Genomic DNA, 20,753 nt, shown 5'->3' on the forward strand with positions numbered 1-20,753 from the left:
ACTACAAACGAGAAGGATCTTGGAATTGTTGTAGATCACAAGCTGAATATGAGCCAACAATGTGATGTGGCTGCAAAAAAAGGCCAATGCTATTTTGGGCTGCATTAATAGAAGCATAGCTTCCAAATCCCGGGAAGTACTAGTTCCCCTCTACTCAGCACTGGTTAGGCCTCATCTGGAGTACTGTGTCCAGTTCTGGGCACCACATTTTAAGAAGGATGCAGACAAACTGGAGGGGGTTCAGAGGAGGGAAACAAAGATGATCAGAGGACTGGAAACAAAGCCCTATGAAGAGAGACTGAAAGAACTGGGCATGTTTAGTCTTGAGACGAGAAGATTGGGGGGAGATATGATCGCGCTCTTCAAGTACTTGAAAGGTTGTCACAGAGAGGAAGGCCAGGATCTCTTCTCAATCATCCCGGAGTGCAGGACACAGAATAATGGGCTCAAGTGACAGGAAGCCAGATTCCGGCTGAACATCAGGAAAAACTTCCTGACCGTTAGAGCAGTACGACAATGGAACCAATTCCCTAGGGAGGTAGTGGGCTCTCCCACACTGGAGGCATTCAAGATGAGGCTGGACAGCCATCTGTCAGGGATGCTCTTGACTTGGATTCCTGCACTGAGCAGGGCGTTGGACTCGATGGTCATGGAGGCCCCTTCCAACCCTACTATTCTATGATTCTATTTTTTTATTTTTTTTTGCAGAGGTAACATATGAATTAGGTCTAAGGGAGGTGTCAAAATGAACAAGATTGTGGACTCATCTTTTAAGAAAAATAACACCCTCCTATACAATCTCTGGGGCCGCGGTGGCTTAGTGGTTAAGACACTGAACTGCAGACTGGAAGGTCGGCAGGTCAGCAGTTCGAGACCCGAGTGCTGCATGACGGAGTGAGCTCCCGTCTTCGGTCCCAGCTTCTGCCAACCTAGCAGTTCGAAAGCAAGGAATTGCAAGTAGATAAATAGGTACCGCCTCGGCGGGAAAGGTAACAGCGTTCCGTGCACCTGGGTGTTCAGTCATGCCGGCCACATGACCACGGAAGTGTCTTCGGACAGCGCTGGCTCTTCGGCTTAGAAACAGGGATAAGCACCGCACCCTAGAGTCGGACACGACTGGTTGGGGACACCTTTACCTTTTTTTATACAATCTCACCTGAGATAAAATACCACTGAAGTTAGGGCTGGGTAAGAATTTCAGTTCAGTCTGGCTTCATAAGACTTTCCCAAAATTAACAAAGTTCTTCATATTCAGGACAGAAAGAACTTGAGATTTTTTTTTTTAAAAAAAAGCAAATGTGGGAGAAAGCAAAGCTGATATATTCAGCCATCCTTAACTGAAGTCAGAGAAGCTTATTTCTGAGTAGAGATTATGGGATTGTGTTAAATCTTGGACGGGGTGTGTGTGGTTTGGTGTGAACAATAAGAATGCTGTTTGAAACATTGTTCTAGAAAGGTTTCTTCAGTTTGAGCACCTCCTTTAAATCCTTCTAATTTTTTTTAAAAAACCTATTTACAAAATATGTATATTTGAATATGCTGGGGGGGTGTTAAAAAATATTCCATTCATATGCAACTTTTCTTCTGTGGAACGAAAGACAACATATTTAGGGTTCCTAGGTGGTCTCCTACACAGACATAGACCAGACCTGGTTAGCTTCAGCAGGCCTTGTTAGCTTAAGACCTTGCCCTCAAACTGCACCATGCTGGTCTTTCACTCTTTTTTAGACTATTCTCCAAAAAAATACAAAAAGAAAAATATTATTACTTCTGGAAGTTCTGTCTTATGGCCCCATTAGAACTTTGTTCGTTGGTGTTGTTCTTGCAATTAATTTATTTTTTTAAAAAAATGTAAAAGGAAGGATAAGATGATCAAGCAACGATTAATCCTTCCAAAATAGATGTTGTTGGCAGATGGTGAATTTTAGACAATCAATCAAGAGGATGACATTTTTATTTCCAGCTGATATAGTGGGACAGGTAACATTGTCACTAACATTTTTTCCCACTTGACTGTGTTGTAGTAATCCCAAATTGGCTTCACTTTGACAGCCGCAGTACAAACCTGATTAAACAGAGTCTGCATGCTGGCTTGCCTTGTGCCTCTATCCACAGCCACCATCCAGCAAGCTCCCCAGACCTCAATCTCAGACTCAGACCTAATCACTGTTAACACCTTATTCTGGCATCTAAAGCTGATTCACAGCGTGGAGGCAACGTATGTGCCCGAGTGCTGACAGACTGATGCTGCATCCACCCCATCCCCCACCCACCCCGCTCCGCTGGCACCGAGGCAGACAGACAAGCTGGCTGAGGCACCGGTGGCAGCAACAGAAGCTGACATTACTGGAGGGCAGGTTAATTAACATTTGGAAATTAAACAGCACAACATGACCAGCAAGCATGAAAATAGGGATGACTCTGAAGTCATTTAAAGCAGAAAAATGTAGGAGGGAGAGAGAGAGGCAGAGAGAGAACTGCGCAAGAATTACAGGTATGCTAGATTAAATGTGGTACAATACAAATGTTAAATAATCACTGGCAGGAGATGAGTGGATCAGAGCAATCGTAGGAAATGGTACACTGACATTTCTGAATCAAATGTTTAGGTGCAATGTTGTTGATTAGCTCGTCAGCATGGATGTGGGGTACAATTGTAGATCCGTGATCACCATGTATTCACAGTCATGTTTATTTGCTTACTTAATTTCTTCCCCACGTTTGAGCCGGAAATATCCACAAGGTGGCTTATGTAAAATAATAAAATACAAACAACCCATCCAAACCAGTCAACCAAAACATGCAATTAAAACCATGAAAGACGTTCAATTAAAATATGTTAGTGCCACCAATTAATTAAAATATGCAATTAATACTACAAAACCAGAAAAGAAGAGCACACCAATATTTGCTATTGGCAGCTATGCCACCCCATCAAAGGCTCTGCAAATTAAAAATGTGTCTGTTCAGGCAAAACTAGATTCAGCAGCATGAATCTCTGATTAAGTCTGCTGCTCTTTTAAACATTTTAATAGCAGCTGTAGAGGTGGAGCGGGATCTCATAAGGGTCGTGATATTGGGGCACCGGGTTAACACTTCCCACCATGCCATTTTCCTGAACATTGCCCCTCCAGGCTGCTATTTACCCCATACCAGTACCAGTTTTCCCCGGCAGGGTAAATAGTAGGGGGGGGGGGCTTTTTCTTGGGAAAATGATGCTGGAGAAAAGGATTAAAGCCCATCCCCCAGCACTACAGTGCCAGTCAGATCCCTCCACCCTCCATGGCTACTATTTAACGATTAAACACAAAATGGACCTCCTGCTGATGCATCTTGTAGCCAGTGGAGGCTGGTGGCTCCGATTTGGGTGGGGCTGTGAATCCATTCTGGGTTTCAGTCAGAACCAGCCAGAACTCTAAGGGAACTATCCAAGGTGCTGAACCTCTTTTGTGCTAGGGTTTGGCAACTTGGATATCTTCTTTAGAGTTCTACTGGTCCTGACTGAAACCCGGAATGGAACCAAAGCCCCACCAAAACTGGAGCCACCAGCCTCCACTGACCTTAGCCTCCTTAGAACATAAGAAGAGCCCTGCTGGATCAGACCAAAGGTCCATCTAGTCCAGCATTCTGTTCACGCAGTGGCCAACCAGCTGCCCACGGGATACCTGCAAGCAGGACCTGAGTCCAGCAGCACCTTCCCACCATGTTCCCCAGCAACTGGTGTACATAGGCACACTGCCTCTAATACTAGAAGTAGCACATAGCCACCAGGACTAGTAGCCATTGATAGCCTTCTCCTTCTCCATTGATAGCCTTCTCCTTAAAGCCTGGAGGGAGGTACATTAAGGGCTAAATTACACTCTGTGTTACATACATAGCGTATAGCTGATCCTCTCCATTGTGTTTAACTTAGTATAAACACAGGGGCCTGATACACATTGAGACCACCACCATGGGTGGGGGGGGGGTTAAACCTTGCTACCCAGCCACTTCCTTTCCAAAATTATTTCCTGCCCCTTTCCACAATGACTAAAAGAAGAAGAAAAACTCCACTGGCGACAATTAGGGTGTTTGTTGTTGTTCTGGTTGTTTTTCATTTTTTAGTCCCTGCGGGGATGGGGGGGGGGGAGTGGCTGGTGGGAAGGTTTAAACTGCCTCTACCTGCAAATGGTGGTCTTGATCCAGACTGGGGGCAAACAAAAGCTGCACACTCCATATTCAGCACTGAGTTTGCTTCATGCCAACATTGAAGTCTTGCTGTTATTATTAACAGTTTATTATGGTTTTCAATAGTAAAGAAAGAGCAAAGTTATTCTTGTGTATAGCCCTGTCCCCTCTTCCCATCTCTCCTTCCTTGCCCTATTCCTGCCCTCTTCCCTCCCGCCATCTTAAACCACCTTCTATATCTACAGCAGTAAGAGCTGAATGAATTCTCTCTCTGGAAAGAATAAAAAGGAATGAATTAAAACTACACTAAACTAAACTGGAAAAGGGGAGGGGGACATGATATACATAAAGTAACTGCTTCTCTCCTCAGTGTGTGAAAATATTGAATGCTTCACAAATTTGCCTGTCATCTTTGCACAGGGCCACGCTACTCTCTTTGCTTTCATTCCCATGTTAGTAGATGTCTCGCCAAAGCAAGCACAACACATCAACGTTGTTAATAATGTAGCTGAGTGTATAACTCCACAATTATGGCTTGTGTGAATCAGCCTTGAATCATACAGTAGCACTGAAGCAGCAACTTCAAATGTTGTGAAACTATGACGTTCAAAATGGGCATCTCTGCATGAGTTTGGGGCAGGGGATGAGGGGCTCTTGCTGAGGAATGGGTTCTCTTTCCCCCATCTCAGACTTTTCAGGTAAACATTTCCAATGCTACTACATGTGTATGAGGCGAATAGCCTCTGCATGGTTTATTTATTTATTTATTTATTGCATTTATATCCTGCCTTTTTTTCTCTTGCAAGGAACCCAAGGCAGCTTACATGATCCTCTTCTTCTCCATTTTATCCTCACAACAACAACCCTGTGAGGTGGGTTGGGCTGAGAGTCTGTGACTGGCCCAAAGTCACCCAGTGAGCTTCCATGGCCGAGTGGGGACTAGAACCCGGATCTCCCAGCTCCCAGTCCAACACTCTCACCACTACACCACACTGGCTCCCAGTTAGAAGATGATAACTATTAGAAGATGGTTAGAAGACGATAACAATTACACTGGGACTATGCCTGTTTTACTGAGATACTGAAAGTTCAGCAAGGCCTCCAGATCTTGTAGTCCCTAAGAGTATGGCCTTGTGTTTTTCAACATCTCTGGCTTTATCATAGGGCACATCATCATTATCATCATCATTATTATTATTTGCCATCAGTGTACATTGCAGTATACAGAATGGCATAAATGGAACAGAGGTAACAAAGAAAGAATATATGAAAATGCAGTTGCATGCACTTCAGCTTAATTTTAGGAAGGGACAAGAATTAACTACTAATATTTAGGAGTTATGTTACTATATTCAATCCTAACCCCAAACCTAATCCAGTTCTCTTGCTATTTATATTGCAATGACTGTGGATTTATTAGCTTCACGGCTTGACATTAACAAAAGATCCCTGCCCCAAAGTGCAAAGTACAATAGAAAGACAAACTCTCTAGGAGATGGTATGGGCATCAATTCAAAAAGCAATGCTATTTGCATGTATCCTCTACAAATTCCCCGACTGACTTCCCATAATAGCTCATTATATATTTTGAAAGGTATTTGTTGCTGTGTTTGCACTGAACAGGAAAGGAAGGAAGGTCGTAACAGAATGCTGAGGCCAAATTTAATACTTACATCTTCTTGAGTATCTTGATTAGGCCTTGCAACTTTTCTATGAATTCTGGAGAGTCAGAACGCAACTTTTGGGGACTTTTCATCTGATTCAAGTAGAAGCTTATGTTGTGAGACTCTTGACCCGTTAAAGTGTCATTGCTGAAATCACAGGAATGTACCCTAGGGTCCAGAGGAGAAACAGAATGCTTGTATTAGAGCAAACTAATCCTACAGTTTCTAGAAGACACGGTATGATTTAATAGGCAATAAGCTCACATGCTTATGCCTAGCACTTGTGAGGAAGCGAAGGTTGCCACAGAAATGTCACTTCTAATTCAAAGCAAAATTGGGAGTTCGTCCTCAGGCAAAACATCTGAGAAGTTCTGAGGCATGCCAAAAGACCTTCAGTCAGGAACACAAAACTTCTCAGGGAATTCTGCCCACCCCTTATCACTGGATTTTCACCTAAAGCAAAATTTGAAGCAAATGTTACGTTTTCTCTAGGGCTGTGCACCACCTTGGTCTGAAGCCCGAATAACGAATCAAAGCGGGCTGCTTCAGAGGTGCCTCCACCTGATACGAGGCAGAGCAGAATAGGAACAAGGCACCCCGAAGCAAAGCAGCTTGTATATGAACTGCCTTGTCCAACTTGGCGGTTCATTCTGAGCAACCCAGACAGCCTGGCGCCAAAAGTATCAACTTGAGAAAGTTCAGCGAGGGGTTGAAGCGGAGGGAGGGGGAAGGGAGGAGGAGGAGGGAGGGAGCTTTGGCGAATGGAAACTCTAGTAGTGAAATCATGGCTGAACATAACCCAGCAACCTCCAATCAGTGACAGTGGTGGAGGAGGGGGGAAGATTGCATAACTGGAGAAAAATGGCTGTGTTTCAGAGACAGAGATAATTCTGGTGGTGTTTAGGGATGTGAGAACTCACCCCCATCCAGGTTCTCTGGATGTGCCCCCCCTCCCCAGGCCCTGCTCTGCTTAGGGTTGTGCGAACTGACGTGAGTCCACCCCGTGACCTGCTCGCTGGAACCCTGCCCACTGCTGGACCCAGCTTGCACGAGCCGGCTGGTGGTTTGCAGGGGCCCAGCGAGTGCTGTCACTGTCACTGCTGCTGCCACAGCAACTGCACCCCTCTCTGCCAAGCACCAGCAGAGAGGGTTGCAGTTGTTCTTGGCGGCAGGATGGGAAGCTAGAGGGAAGCATTGCTTCCTTTTCGCTTCCCATCTTGCTGTTTCTGCTGCTGCCCAGAACAACTGCACCTCTCTCTGCCGAGCACCGACAGAGAGGGTCGCAGTTGCTCTCAGTGGCAGGATGGGACTGCTTCCCATCCTGCCATCGCCACTCAGGCAAGGAGCGGGGGCCTCTGCGCTTGCCTGACTCGGCATGTGACAAGTCGGGCAAGGGCAGGAAGTCACAGACTGGCATCTGGGGGGCCAAACTGCTGGGAATCCCCCGCCGAGCTCAAGCCCCCAAACAGAAGCTTGTGATAGCCCTAGCTCTGCTCACCAGTCCCTCTGCCTCTGCCACAATTGCCATGCTTTTAAAAAACATGGTGATTGGAAGTCTATGTGCACCTAGACTTATATGCAAAAAGCACCATGAATCTTGAGTATATTGGTGATTCACAGCACTTTTTGCATAAAAGTCCATTTGTGTACATAGACCTAAACGCAAGAGGTGCTGTGAATTACCCAGGCAGGAGGTAATTCACACCTTGGAGGTCTTTCCACCAGCGATTTACCCCCTCAATTGACAAGGCACAGCACGACCTCAAGGCTCCCATTCTCTTTGCTTTATTGCCTTAGGAAGAAACTTCGACCCTTCGTCATAAGGATCCTGTTGGTTAAATGGGGGCTAGTTTCTGTCTTTGTGTTTACTGCTCTCTTTCCCAGCACAAGCATATGTGTATCTACTCAGAAGTAACTCCCATTGTGGTCAATGAGACTTGCTCCTAAAATGCAGGTGCATCTGGACTTTCAGGGAAAAGGAGAAAGGGGGGAGGGGGGAAGCCTCTCTCATTCATTGAGCAGCCCCTGCCAGTCAGATGACATTCACTCCAAGCCCCACCCCCACTAGGAAGTATGTTCCATGTAGGGGTGCACGAAAGTCACTTACCTGGTCTCGCAGCTTTTCGCGGTGGGGGGGAGGCGCTTCGCTGCTCTCCCTGCGAAGTTCAGGCCGGGGGGGGAGGCTTCCCGCCTCGCCCGGCCGAAATTCAGGCCGGGGGGGAGGCTTCCCGCCTCACCCGGCCGAAATTCAGGCCGGGGAGGAGGCGCCTCGCCTCGCCCGGCCGCAAAATTAAAAGTTAAAAAAAAAAAAAACGCCCCCGTGATAGGCTACGTGACGATTAACGTAGCCTATCACGGCTAGATCTGCAAAGTCAGCCATGATAGGCTACGTAAATCGTCACGTAGCCTATCACAGGTGACTTTAAAAAAAATTTTAAAAAAAGCACGTACGCAAATGGCGGCCCCCATAGGGAGCTGCCATTCGCGTTCCTTATTTGGTCGCTGTAGTCTATGTAAATCTTTACGTAGACTACGGCGAAAATAAGGGCAACGCAAATAGCGTTGCCCTTATTTTCGCCATAGTCTACATAATCTTTACGTAGACTACAGCGACCAAATAAGGAATGTGAATGGCGGCTCCCTATGGGGGCCGCCATTATCCGTACGCACTTTTTTTTTTAAGTCACCCGTGATAGGCTACGTGATGATTTACGTAGCCTATCACGTCTGACTTTGCAAATCTAGCCATGATAGGCTACGTTAATCGTCACGTAGCCTATCACGGGGGTGTTTTTTTTTTCTTTTATTGGAATGGTGGCGGCGGCAGCCGGTCAAAAGACCAGCTGCCGCTTCCGCTCCGGACGAAGACCCGACGAACCGCCGGCCGGACCCGCTGCCGGGAGGAACATTCGGGAAAGGTAAGTCCCATCCCAGAGGGGGTGCGGGGGGTAGGGGGGTGCGGAGAATTTCTCCCCGAAACTTGTTCGGGGGGCCAAACACATTGGCGCTCGGCCCCCCGAAGTTTCGGGGAGAAATTCTCCGTCATCCCTAGTTCCATGAAGTGATTTTTACTGCTCCAGAGAACCTGCTCCTGGAGCCCTGCATGGACTAGGGATGTACGAAATCCCCTTACCTTGCATCTGCTGGAGGGTTTGCGGGGGGAGGCGATCCGGTCCTCCCCCCCACAAAATCCTCCCCAGCCGCTGCCAGACTTCCAGCCACGGCCGGTCTCCAGACATGAATTGCGTCCGGCCTAGCAGACGCCATTTGCGTCCCTTCCCCTTCCGTGATAGGCTACGTAAAGCTTTACATAGACTATCACGGAAAGGGAAGGGACGCAAATGGCGTCCGCTAGGCCGGACGCAATTCGTGTCCAAAGACCGGCCGCGGATAGACCCAGCCGGAGCCGGTGGTGCCAGCCTGCCAGGTAGGATCTGGCCAGGTCAGACTTCGCGGGGTGGTGGGGTGGGGTGGGGTGGTCCGTTCCGCCACGGACTCTGAGGGGGAATTCTCCACCATCCCTAGCATGGACCACATTGCAGCAAAGCTGATTCCTTTTAAAAAATCCAGTACTCCTCCATTAGCTTCTCCTTCCATTGTTGTGGAAACCCAGCCATAGACAGCAGAGCAGGCAGGAGGAGGAGCAGGGCTGAGTGGTATAGCTCTTTGCTTTGAGAGTTTTTGTTGGAAAACTCAAATTTCAGCTGCACCTAGCACAAAGAGTACTGGGCCAAACTGTCTGAAATTTGGCAGGTGGGATCCCCTCCATGTCAGCAGAGAGGCCTCCCATTTTCTTATATTTATCATGAAAAATGGAAAAGGTATGGCCATTTGTTTTTTCCCATGGGAAAACGCCCAAACTAAGTGCTCCGGATATCCGAATCTCACTTCAGATCTGGAACCAAGTCAAAGTGGAAGGGGTCCAAATCGTTCCAAGTCAAAGTTGGGCTGATTTGGAGGGTCTGAAGTGGCACCCAAAGCAAATCAGGGAGTCTGTGCACAGTCCTAGTTTCCTCCTCAAGGAAATGGAAATCATCTGAAGAATTCTGGGGGAAGCCAAAAGAATCCTGACACAGCTAGCAAAATTTCTTGGGGGCACGTCACACATTCCATCTTCCCCATGCTGGAAGCCCTTGAGGGGATGAGCCGTAACACAAAGGTATAGTGCAAGCTTTGTGGCTTTGTGCACTTCAGGCAGAGGTCCTTTTCAGCCCTGCTACCTGAATTTCTAGTTTTGGAGATGCCAGGGAATGAAGTTTGGGTGATGTACACATGCTACAAGAGGAGTTGGGCTGGCCCTACCAGGAGGAGGCAGAGTGAGGTGGTTGCATCAGGTGGCAGATGCTGGGTGGTGTGGACATGGCAGTTGCACCAGTCCCTGACCTTTCTTCTCCATTGCAGGACAGAGCTTGGTGTTCCATGCAGCCTGTCCTGCATCACTTTAGCTAGCCTGCTTCCCCGAGGTGCAGTGGAGGATGCTTTCCCATCACCAGTGTCAAGGTATGATTCAACTGCCAGTCTGATTGGCTTCTGTAAGTGGAATGGGAAAGCACCATCTTGTTCTTCACCTCAGGCAGCAAATGGTCTTGGGAGGGCCCTGTCACCAACTACTGTTTTCCCCCCCATTGGGAGCCAACTGCCTCAGCAAGTAAATGCTTGCTGTCTGCCTTCCAAATGCTGCTAGGCTTAACTCTCCCAGCAGGGATTCCTCTGGCTGCTCTCTGCTGGTGGCTCGGCCTGAACAAGTTCACCATGACTGCCTTTCAAACAGTAACTTAGCCTGACCCCAACAACTGTGACTGAAGAGCAGGGCAAGGAAAAGACACAGTATTTCAAAAACAACCCCTGTGTTAAGTGTACAGGAGTGTAAATACTAATTTGTCACTCTCTTCTTCAAGGGGCCTGCGCAGATCCAACAAACCTCCCCCCTCACCCTGTCAGAAAGGACCTTCCAGTCTAAATGTCGGCAGCAGGGGAGGCAATAAAAGGAGGGGAGAAAAGGTAAGAGGCAAGACAAGAGTAACAAACAGAAAGGAGGAATGGGAGTAAGGGATGCATGTGAACCAATGCAGTTACGTATACTTAGCTTTGGTTTAGTGTGGGGATTAGGATTAAAGTATTCATGGGAAAGGTGGATCTGGAGGAGGGTTTTGGAGAAAGCAAGAGACGTGGCATCATGCAGGAGCTGTGCAAAAGAGTTCAAACTGAAAGGGGGAGCAAGTCATTTGAAAGAGCAGGAGGTTTTTGAGCAGCTAAAGGTGATAGAGCGGGAGAAGCAAAGGGAGGGAAGTGAAGAAATATGCTGCTGCAAGGGAGAGCTTTAAAGATGACAAGGGGCTTCTTTGGGCTGCCAAAATGGAACTAAAGAGGCTCTTCCCCCATCCTAACATTGGCCAACCTTCTATGGGTCACCGTTGTGTTCTCACTCCTCTTTCCATTTCTGCACTGGCACAAACAACGTTGCTCAACGTGGCACTAACCTGAACTGCTGCATCTCAGGGTGGGCTGAGCACCATCTTCGGGCACTTATACATAAGAAGAGCCTTGCTGGATCACAGCAAAGGCCTGTCCAGTCCAGCATTCTGTTCCCACAGTGGCAGATGCCTCTGGGAAGCCCACAAGCAGGACATGAGCCCAGCTGCACCCCGCTGCTTGTGTTTGCCAGCAACGGATATCGAGAGGCATACTTGTTTACCTCCATAAAGGCCTTTTGAGGGGGGCTGCTGGTGATGGTGGATAAAGTTTTGTTTTATTAAGCTGACTTGTTTTAAATAAATAATCCCCTACAGCAGGGGTGCAAGAAGTGAGACCCGTGGGCTGCATGCGGGCCGTCAAACAATTTCTGGAAGTTTGCCAGATGCCCCTGTATCTGTCACCACAGTGGTGCTTCCTACTGTATCTCCAATTTCTCATCAGAGCAAGGGGGCTCCCTTTCCTTATCTCTGATCCCTGATGAGAGATTGGAGAAAACCAAAGGATTCCCTTCCTAGGTCTAGCACTAACAAGGGATTCCCTTGCCTTATCTCCAGTCTTATCAGAGATTGGCGACAGGCAGTGAGTGTTGGGGTGCTCGGGCAGGGTGGGGGCTGCAGCCTTCTCCCTTTCCCCACTGACCCCAAAGCAGCCAAGATCACTTCTTTACTGCCCCTAATGGTGGCAATAAAGTAATCTTCTGGTTGGTGTGGCTAGGGAAGGGCACAAGCTGCAGCCTGGACTGGGCTGTGTGTGTGCCCCCCGCACATGCGTGTGTGTGCATGTCTCCCCACCCCACTTGTGTGTGTGTGTGTGTGTGTCTCCCCACCCCTGTGTGTGTAAATGTCTCCCCCAAGTATGTGTGTGTGCACGTGGGAAAGAGGGTCATATGCATGTGTGCACATTTGCACCCCTCCCCATGCAAAATCAGATTTGGCCCTCAGGGCCAAAAAGGTTATGTACCCTGTCCTACACTTTCCCATCAGGCATCAGACACATACGCCCCTCAAAAAAATGGGGAAAAGTACAATTCTAGCAATAAATAAATAAATATCCCCACAACATTACTGCACAGCTGAATCAGGAAATAAATTCAATCTTATATGCATCTGCCTTGTTCTTTACAGCATATTGCTTTACAGTTAATGTGTGTAATCTTATTAGCTGATTGCATTGATCCTCAGTTCACTTGTAAGCAAAATTACTCTGAGTGCATCGTGGTACTTAAAAGTAATTCTAAGTATCTATTAAAATGAGGATTTTGGTGCATCAGCAAGGAAGAAAGCCTAAGCTGCTAAAATATTTCCCCCATTTAAGGACTGGGCAATTTGCTGACTGAAAAACTTAACTTTTCTGCTAAAAAGGAGACTGGGGGCAGGGGGGATTTGAAGTGCTGTAATTCACTGAATGCTTTCCTGAAAGCAAAGAGATTGACTTTCTGTCTACAATAACCTAAAAGTCCTGTCTCTGTAAACACTGGGCTAGATCAAGGTTTAAATGATAATTCCCAGGAAACAAAGGTCATATTGTTGTGTAATCATCTTCTTTGAAGGCATTCCTGTTTGCCAAATAATATTGACTGATGTGAGTAGTGGCAAATATATAATCCTCCTTGATTTCTCCCAAGGACCTGAAAGTGAAATCAGTCTACAATGGGGTTGCCAGATCTATCGAACCTCTGAGCCACAACCATGCCAGAGTTGCACCTGACCTGTTTCTTGACAGTATGCTGTCCTTCTAGTCCATTTCATCTTGTTTATAAGACTGCAGCAGGCCATAAAATTCCAACAAAAATAGCATTTCTATAGGAAATAGCATGAGATTCATATGTAGATTAATTTATGAGGAATGCACATATGTGGGTCTTTTGGTACATGTACACACCGAGTACACATTATTGTTATTATTATTATTATTATTATTATTATCATCATCATCATCATCAAAGCCCATCACAGCTGGGTTCTGAGTCTGCAGGGAAGACAGCAATAACTTCCTGAGATCAGCACCCTGATTTGTGACTGAGTTCTTCTGCCAGATGAGCCAGGCAATTGCCAAGAAATCAGGAAAGAAAATGTAGTCAGCAATCATTATATTATCAGAGTGCAGTGATTAAATGGAAACTGACAGTCTGCAGCCAAAGTTGGAGCATTTCACCCAAACTGCCAGTCCAGCCAGCTTTTGTTCATGAGGTAGGAAGGAGGGACCATCTTTTCCTTTGCCAATGCAGCAATGCAGGCAGGCTGGCCCTGAGGGCAACAGACTCCTTTCCAAGCCACTGACATGCAGCTCTCCCCGAGCTTCCTCCCTGCCCCTATTCCCCTTTCCGAAATCTCACATGTGGGACAAAGTTCAAGCCCCCTCCACCACACCAAAAATTTACCCCATCTTTGCCATCCTCTCTATTTTTTTCTGGTGTTGTGCCTGCTGTGCTGTGCTGCTCTGTCCAAAGAAGGGAGCTGCAGGGTGAGCAGACCCACCAGCCGAGGAAGCATCCTTGTCCCCCCAGGTCAGGCCAGATTAGGTGATTCTTTCTAAACAAGGAGTGTGGAACCTCCAGCCCCTGGCTGCACCCCCTTTCAGCCACCCATCATCTGGCTTTTGTGTAGTTTTGCCCCCATTCTAAAAGCTTGAAATGCCTCTCCCTAAGGCTTAGTGACTGGCAGTAACAGCTTTAAGCTACAATATGCTGTCATTTTTTGACCCATCTCGCACTGCAATGCTGCCCCTGAGAGCTTCTCCAAAACGGAATTCTGTCCTTGGGCTGAAAGAGGCGAAACACCCCTTTTCTAAACCATATGTAAGAGCTTCCACGGGCTTCTCATGGAGCTTTGGTCCTGCTATTGAGATCGCTCAGTCACGGAAGTTCGCAGGCCCTTGAGATGACGTCATCAACCTCCAGGGTGTCTCCTGCACTAAACGATCTTTATTCTGTTTTTAAATAGATCAGAGATAATGAGGTATTGAATTATCCTGCTTGTGTTTGGCTTGAGTTCCCTCCATGAAAAAGAAAAAGCCACAAGAAGAGGAGCTAGACCAATGAAACACATGGAAGACTCAGATAAGGGGGAGAAGGAGGGGGAAAGAGGAAGGGGAAAAGGAAGCCTGTATAAAGGGAGTCCGTTGTGATCCTGCATTTTAAACAGAAGCAGAAAGCCCCCTTAAAAGGCTTAAATGCGGGGGTTTAGGCTGGTCCAGGTCAGGTTTGTTGAATGGTGTGACCATCCCCTCCTTGTAAGCTACAGATTAGCTTCACCCTTTGTATTATTTTCTCACTGCTTTTCCCTTCCCCTACTCTTGGCTGCACTGAAGCAGAATCTGAAAGCTGGATATATATCATTAATTGATTTGGGTAACAGACTTTGAATAGCTATGGGACATCCAGTACCTTGGATTCAGTTCCCTAACCCAGTACTGAGGAAAGCACTTGCCATCATTAGACTTGCCACAAAATTAGACTATGAATTGGGACCATGCAACCCATAACTGTCTGAGAGGTAGGACAAATGGAGTTTGAAGCAAACAAACAGATGTTTCTGCTCAAGCAGAAAATGAATTTACTACTAGCTACTAATCTTTGTGTTCCACAGCTGTTCTGTGGTATGTAGTGGTGATGACCAACCTCATATCATCATCTGCTTATCTTTCCTTGACTTCTCACTTTTCATACATAATGAAAATATATATGTATATGCATATATATATATGAATTACCCCTTTGTTCTTTTTTCAGGAATCCCTGGCAACATGGCCTTTTCTTTGATGAATATGCTGGGATAAATTTCCATAAACTTTTGATGAGCTTTTGCATTGGTGCATGGATCATCTCTAAAGAAAAATAAGGGAAAAGGAATAAACTTGTACAATAGTGAAGTTCTAGGCAGCGTTGTTGCTTGTCACAGACTTACACTTCAGCTAGAGTAAGATCTTACATGCTCTAACATTCTGCCTACTAACTGAAGTTGCTGTAGGGTTGTACTGGTCATTATTGCTTGTCAACTCCCAACCATACAGTGCACCATTGGAGTCCTTCCTTATCCAGCAGTGTCTAAGCTATCTATGAAGCTCAATTCATACTGTTACCCTTGCCTTACTCTTTCTTCACTTCTCCTTCCTTTATTGTCTCCCCCACTATCTAAACATTTACTGTAAGTTCCTATAGACAGGAACCCTTTTTGCTTATGTTACTATCTATAGTTCCATATATTAATAGCAAAATAATAAATAGTAAACCACAGTGGGTTGGATCCAGATTTAGGCCCATGCAACTGGGCTGGTGGAAGTGGGCTTCCCTGCCCACTTGCCCCTACACCACCCCACAGCAGTCCATCCAGACCCCTGAAAATGCTACACAGAGGATTGGGGGATCCTGCTGAACTGAGCGACCTGCGGTATGGGGAGGGGGGAATCCCCCAAAATTGGGTGGAGACACCTTCTGGGAGGAGAGCCCTTCCATCTACAGAAGGCACATCCTGGATATGTTTGAAAGGCTTCACTTCAGATGTCACGTTACAGTCTATTTTATGTTTCTCAGTCTTTGAAAATGGGTGAAGAGGATTGAAATGGAGTTCATACTTGGAACACAGCATGTTGTTCTGAATATGGCCACCAACTTTAATTCCAGTGTTTCCATATTACATTTCACTGTGCTTTACATGTGTAAAATGGGTGCAGGTTCTGTGAAAAGTAGAATTGTCCTGAACATCCACACCAACTTTCATTCCAGTGTCTCAATCTACAAGGGAAATACAGCATTATCTTTCCTGCCCCCTTGAATATGCATGTCAGGATTGACCTGGTATATGGATCTGAAATATAAAATTGTGCCTTGAATTGTGCCAAATTGTGCCAAATTTCATTCCAATATCTCAATGTTTACCTGAGTTATTAATTACGAAACAAAGAGTATGCACAACAGCCTGGTTAAACCAAAGGCCTTGCTTCACTCAACCACGTAACAACTGCAAATTAGATGCACCCTAAAAAACAAGTGATACGTTCAGTATGTGAACTGAGAACTACCGGAAGTACAAGCTGGGTTTCGAAGAGGCAGAGGAACTAGAGATCAAATCGCCAACGTTCACTGGATCATGGAGAAAGCAAGAGAATTCCAGAAAAACGTCTATTTCTGCTTCATTGACTACGCTAAAGCCTTTGATTGTGTGGATCACAACAAACTGTGGCAAATTCTTGAAGTGATGGGAGTACCAGACCACCTTACCTGTCTCCTGAGAAACCTGTACGAGGGTCAAGAAGCAACAGTAAGAACCAGACATGGAACAACTGAGTGGTTCAAAATTGGGAAAGGAGTATGACAAGGCTGCATATTGTCGCCCTGCTTATTTAACTTATATGCAGAGTACATCATGAGAAACGCCAGGTTGGATGAATCACAGGACGGAATTAAGACTGCTGGGAGAATTATCAACAACCTCTGATATGCAGACGATACCACCCTAATGGCAGAAAGCGAAGAGGATCTAAAGAGCCTCTTGTTGAGGGTGAAAGAGTGCAAAAGCTGGTTTGAAACTCAACATTGCAAAAACTAAGATCATGGCATCTGGCCCCATCACTTCCTGGCATATAGAAGGGGAAGAAATGGAAGCAGTGACAGATTTTACTTTCTTGGGCTCCAAGATCACCACAGATGGTGACTGTAGCCATGAAATTAAAAGACGCTTGCTCCTTGGGAGGAAAGCTATGGCAAACCTAGACGGCCTAGTAAGAAGCAGAGACATCACCTTGCCGACAAAGGTCCGTCTAATTAAAGCTATGGTTTTCCCAGTAGTAATGTATGGCTGTGAGAGCTGGACTATAAGGAAGGCTGAGCGCCGAAGAATTGATGCTTTCGAACTGTGGTGCTGGAGAAGACTCTTACGAGTCCCCTGGACTGCAAGGAGGTCAAATCAGTCCATCCTAAAGGAAATCAACCCTGAGTGCTCATTGGAAGGACAGATGCTGAAGTTGAAGCTCAAATATTTTGGCCACCTAATGTGAAGAGAAAACTCTCTGGAAAAGACCCTGATGCTGGGAAAGACTGAAGGCAAAAGGAGAAGGGGACGGCAGAGGATGAGATGGCTAGATAGCATCACTGATGCAATGAATATGAACTTGAGCACGCTCCGGGAGAGAGCGCAGGACAGGAAGGCCTGGCGTGCTATGGTCCATGGGGTCACGAAGAGTCGGACACGACTGAACAACAACAACAAAAAACAAGTACAAACACAATTCTAGTATTTAAATGAAACCCCATATTAAATAAAACAAAAAATAGAATAATAGGAACATGTTAACTAGAATCATTATTACTTATCACCTCACATATCTAGTGGTCCTAAATGCAGCAATTAAATGGGAAAGTACATGAGAGAGGGCCTTTTCCACAGAGGCTCTACACCTCTGGAATGAGATGCCATCAGGGGTCTGTCAGGCCCCATCATTGCAGGATTTTAGGAAGGACCTGAAGACTCAGGCCTTTCCTTCTTTTCTCTGGCCTTTTCATGATTATGTTTTATTGTACCTTTTGGATTTTTAGCTGCAATATTTTTATTACTATCTAGGCTGGTGTTCCTTTATTACTATCTATTCCTGGTGTTTGTTATTCTATTACTTTTTGCTATTTTTACTTTATAGAACACCATTGTGTAAGTATCCTTCAGAGGTCTCTTGCCTGAAAGGTTGCCAAGAAATATTTTAAATAAAAATAAATAAGGCTGGAGGTTATGAGAGGGATGATCTATAAGGGTGTGTACTTGTTCCATAATGAATGAAAAACTGAACCCAAAGAGGATAATCTGGTTCAATTTTTATTCCTTACAAAATAAATACCGTAAGTAACAAATGGATACAAATTAGTTGGTTTTCATTAGCCCATTGATACCCATTCAGCACTCATTTGAAAGTTATTTTCTCTGCTAGGAGCGCAGCTCCTTTCAACAATTGGCTCCTGACAGCTATTTTATTTTCCCAGAGGCTGCCATTTTTTGTATGTGGAAACCACCATATCTTGTCCTCAGCTTAGCTCAGAAAAATGCAACATCCAGGGCATTCTGGGAAAATGAAATGATAGGACTCAGGAGGCAGCTGCTGAAAGCAGCTTTGTAACCAGCCACTACCCTGGGGAGCAAAGGAAGTAACAAAAGACGGCAACAAAAAAGAATGTACAGAAAGTGCATGAATAATGAAACGAATGTGATTTAAACCAATTAGAGTGCAATCCTATGCATGTTTAGACTGAAAAAGTCCAACAACTCCCAGCATGACCCAGCTGGAGGGATGATGGAAGCCATAGGACTTTTTTTCTTTGTAAAGATGCATAGGATTTCACCCTTAATAATAGAATGAATGTGCTTTTTAATGCAAAAATTAATGGAATAACGAAACAACTTTTTTCCTGCTCTGTTGACGTTTTGCTGGAGCAGAATGCCTTGCTGACCTTGCTGAGTCAGAGGCAGTTTTGGAAAGAAAATATTCATGAATGACCAACTACTGATTTGAACTGGAAAAGACAAAAACAGCAAGCTGCATTTTGGAATATACCGAGATTTTGGAGTTTATTTACTTCAGAGTCTTCTGTTTGGGCTTTTCCCCCAGGATTCAGAATTCCTGTGGATTTCTTTCTTTCTTGTTATTTTTATATCTGCTTTTCAGCCAAGATTGGATCCCAACTGAATTTTCTACAGATTTCAAGGCAACTTCAAAGGACCTAGAAGAGACCAGTGAATTCAAGCATTGTAGGCTTTATTTGATTTGTGTTCATGATTGTATTAACTTTATAATAATTCTAACTAGAATATTTTTTTACTCTGAGTTGTATTTTCCCCTATATTGTTTCCCCCCACCCTGTGAAAGAAATGATTAAATTTAAATATTATTCTTTTGCTTTGGATATATTAATAGTCAGCCTAAACTTTAGGCCATAAAGTTAAAGTGGCCATGTTAATAACAGATTGGTTACTTTTAGACAGGAGCAAGGGACTTACGTTATTGCAGCCCCCCACCCCATTTGATCACTGCCCATGCTTCTTTGCCATCTGCTGGAAGAAGTGTTACGTACTTTAACCAGTACGTAACTGGTTACGTACTTCTCATAATCATAAGCAGAGGGGTTAAAGAAAAGCAAAAGGTGTCCTGTTTTATCCTTTTTGTGCTTACATGTGGGTAGAATGTTAATTCTAATCTATGTTAATAATTATGAATTACTTCAGCTTATGTGGAATAAAAATATATGATCTTTTTTATGCATGGTATAACTCAGGTAAGACACTCCCAAAGAGAAACACTGAGGGAGTGAAAGGATAAGAAGGAGGGCTGGTAAATAGGGAAAGAAATGGATGGAGGGAAGAAACAGACTTAGTAGGGAACAAGAGTATAACGGATATATCAAGACCTTGGCTTACATGGCTCTTGATAAACAAAACAGAAAGAGAATTTATATTATTAAATAATATATTGAATTATATTATACTTCAGGAATATAATAGCTTCAGAAATAGACAGAAGTAATGTATTAGAGCATGGGTTTTGTTTTGATAAAATTATTTCGTTTGTACAGACTCTTGGGTTCATTAGGCATGGCAATATCTTCAATCACAGTTCGTATTTTAACATTTCTTAGGACCTGAAAGAAATGTAAATGTCTACCTTCCATATTAGAAAAGGCAGCAGGTGCCGTTTGATATGCATTTAACTAATTTCACCATCAACTAAATATACCCCCATTGAATTTTCTTCTTTAATTATGTGCTATCTTGAAGAAAATTGCCCTTAATTATGCAGAAATACATTTTTGAAATGTCCTGAATTTAAAGGTTATGCCACCAATAAATTATTCAAACTCATATCCTTCAACTCACAATTTTATTCACCCTAATTCACTGTGATTTTTAAGAGTTTTTCATCTCAGAGTGCCACAGACAGAAATATACTCAACTGGTAATTCTTTGTAGCTCAGTTGATAATGATTAATTAAAGGGTCGATTTAATTCAGAAATCAAGTTGCTTCCTAGAGTGATTCCAGTGAGGATGTATTTGTGAGAACACCCGATCACGGGTACCCTAGGTTTTAGGAAAGCTAATTTTAATAAACTCAGAACAATGAAAAGTAAGGTCCCATGGCAAGCGACTCTTAATGAAAAAAGGACTCCAAGATGGGTGGGAATTTTTTAAAAAAGGAAAGGCACAATTACAAACAATTCCAATGAGAAAAAACGGTGGAAGACAACAGAAGAAGCCAATGTGGCTTCACCAAAAGCTTAGAGATGACCTGAAAACAAAAAAGGACACATAGGAAGTGGAAAGAAGGCCAAGCAACAAAGGAAAAGTACAGGCAGATAGCACAGAATTGCAGGGACGGCATCAGGAAGGCTAAAGCTGAGAATGAGCTGAGGTTAGCGAGGGATGCTAAAAGCAACAAAAAAGGCTTTCTTCAGCTATGTGCATAGTAAAAGT

The 20,753-nt window shown here is 44.8% G+C and overlaps 1 protein-coding gene and 1 non-coding gene across 2 annotated transcripts in view; both read right to left on the reverse strand.

Annotated features, from left to right (window-relative positions):
- The window catches only part of CNBD1 (cyclic nucleotide binding domain containing 1), a 233,503-nt gene extending 217,611 nt beyond the window's left edge, over window positions 1-15,892 (reverse strand). The window contains exons 1-3 of the mRNA XM_084851452.1: window positions 15,879-15,892; window positions 15,018-15,131; window positions 5,841-5,999 (exon numbers count right to left, since the gene is read on the reverse strand). Of these exons, the coding sequence (XP_084707578.1) occupies window positions 5,841-5,999; window positions 15,018-15,131; window positions 15,879-15,892 (287 nt within the window). The remainder of the gene's footprint in view (window positions 1-5,840; window positions 6,000-15,017; window positions 15,132-15,878) is intronic.
- LOC146346803 (U6 spliceosomal RNA) lies at window positions 4,543-4,646 on the reverse strand. Its single transcript, XR_014791869.1, has one exon. It is a non-coding gene; the product is annotated as a U6 spliceosomal RNA (small nuclear RNA).
- Window positions 15,893-20,753: the final 4,861 nt, after the last annotated feature.

The sequence above is a fragment of the Heloderma suspectum genome, chromosome 4 (genome assembly GCF_057233095.1).
Source record: "Heloderma suspectum isolate Gila_16-S chromosome 4, 16-S_ref, whole genome shotgun sequence".
Lineage (NCBI taxonomy): Eukaryota > Metazoa > Chordata > Lepidosauria > Squamata > Helodermatidae > Heloderma > Heloderma suspectum.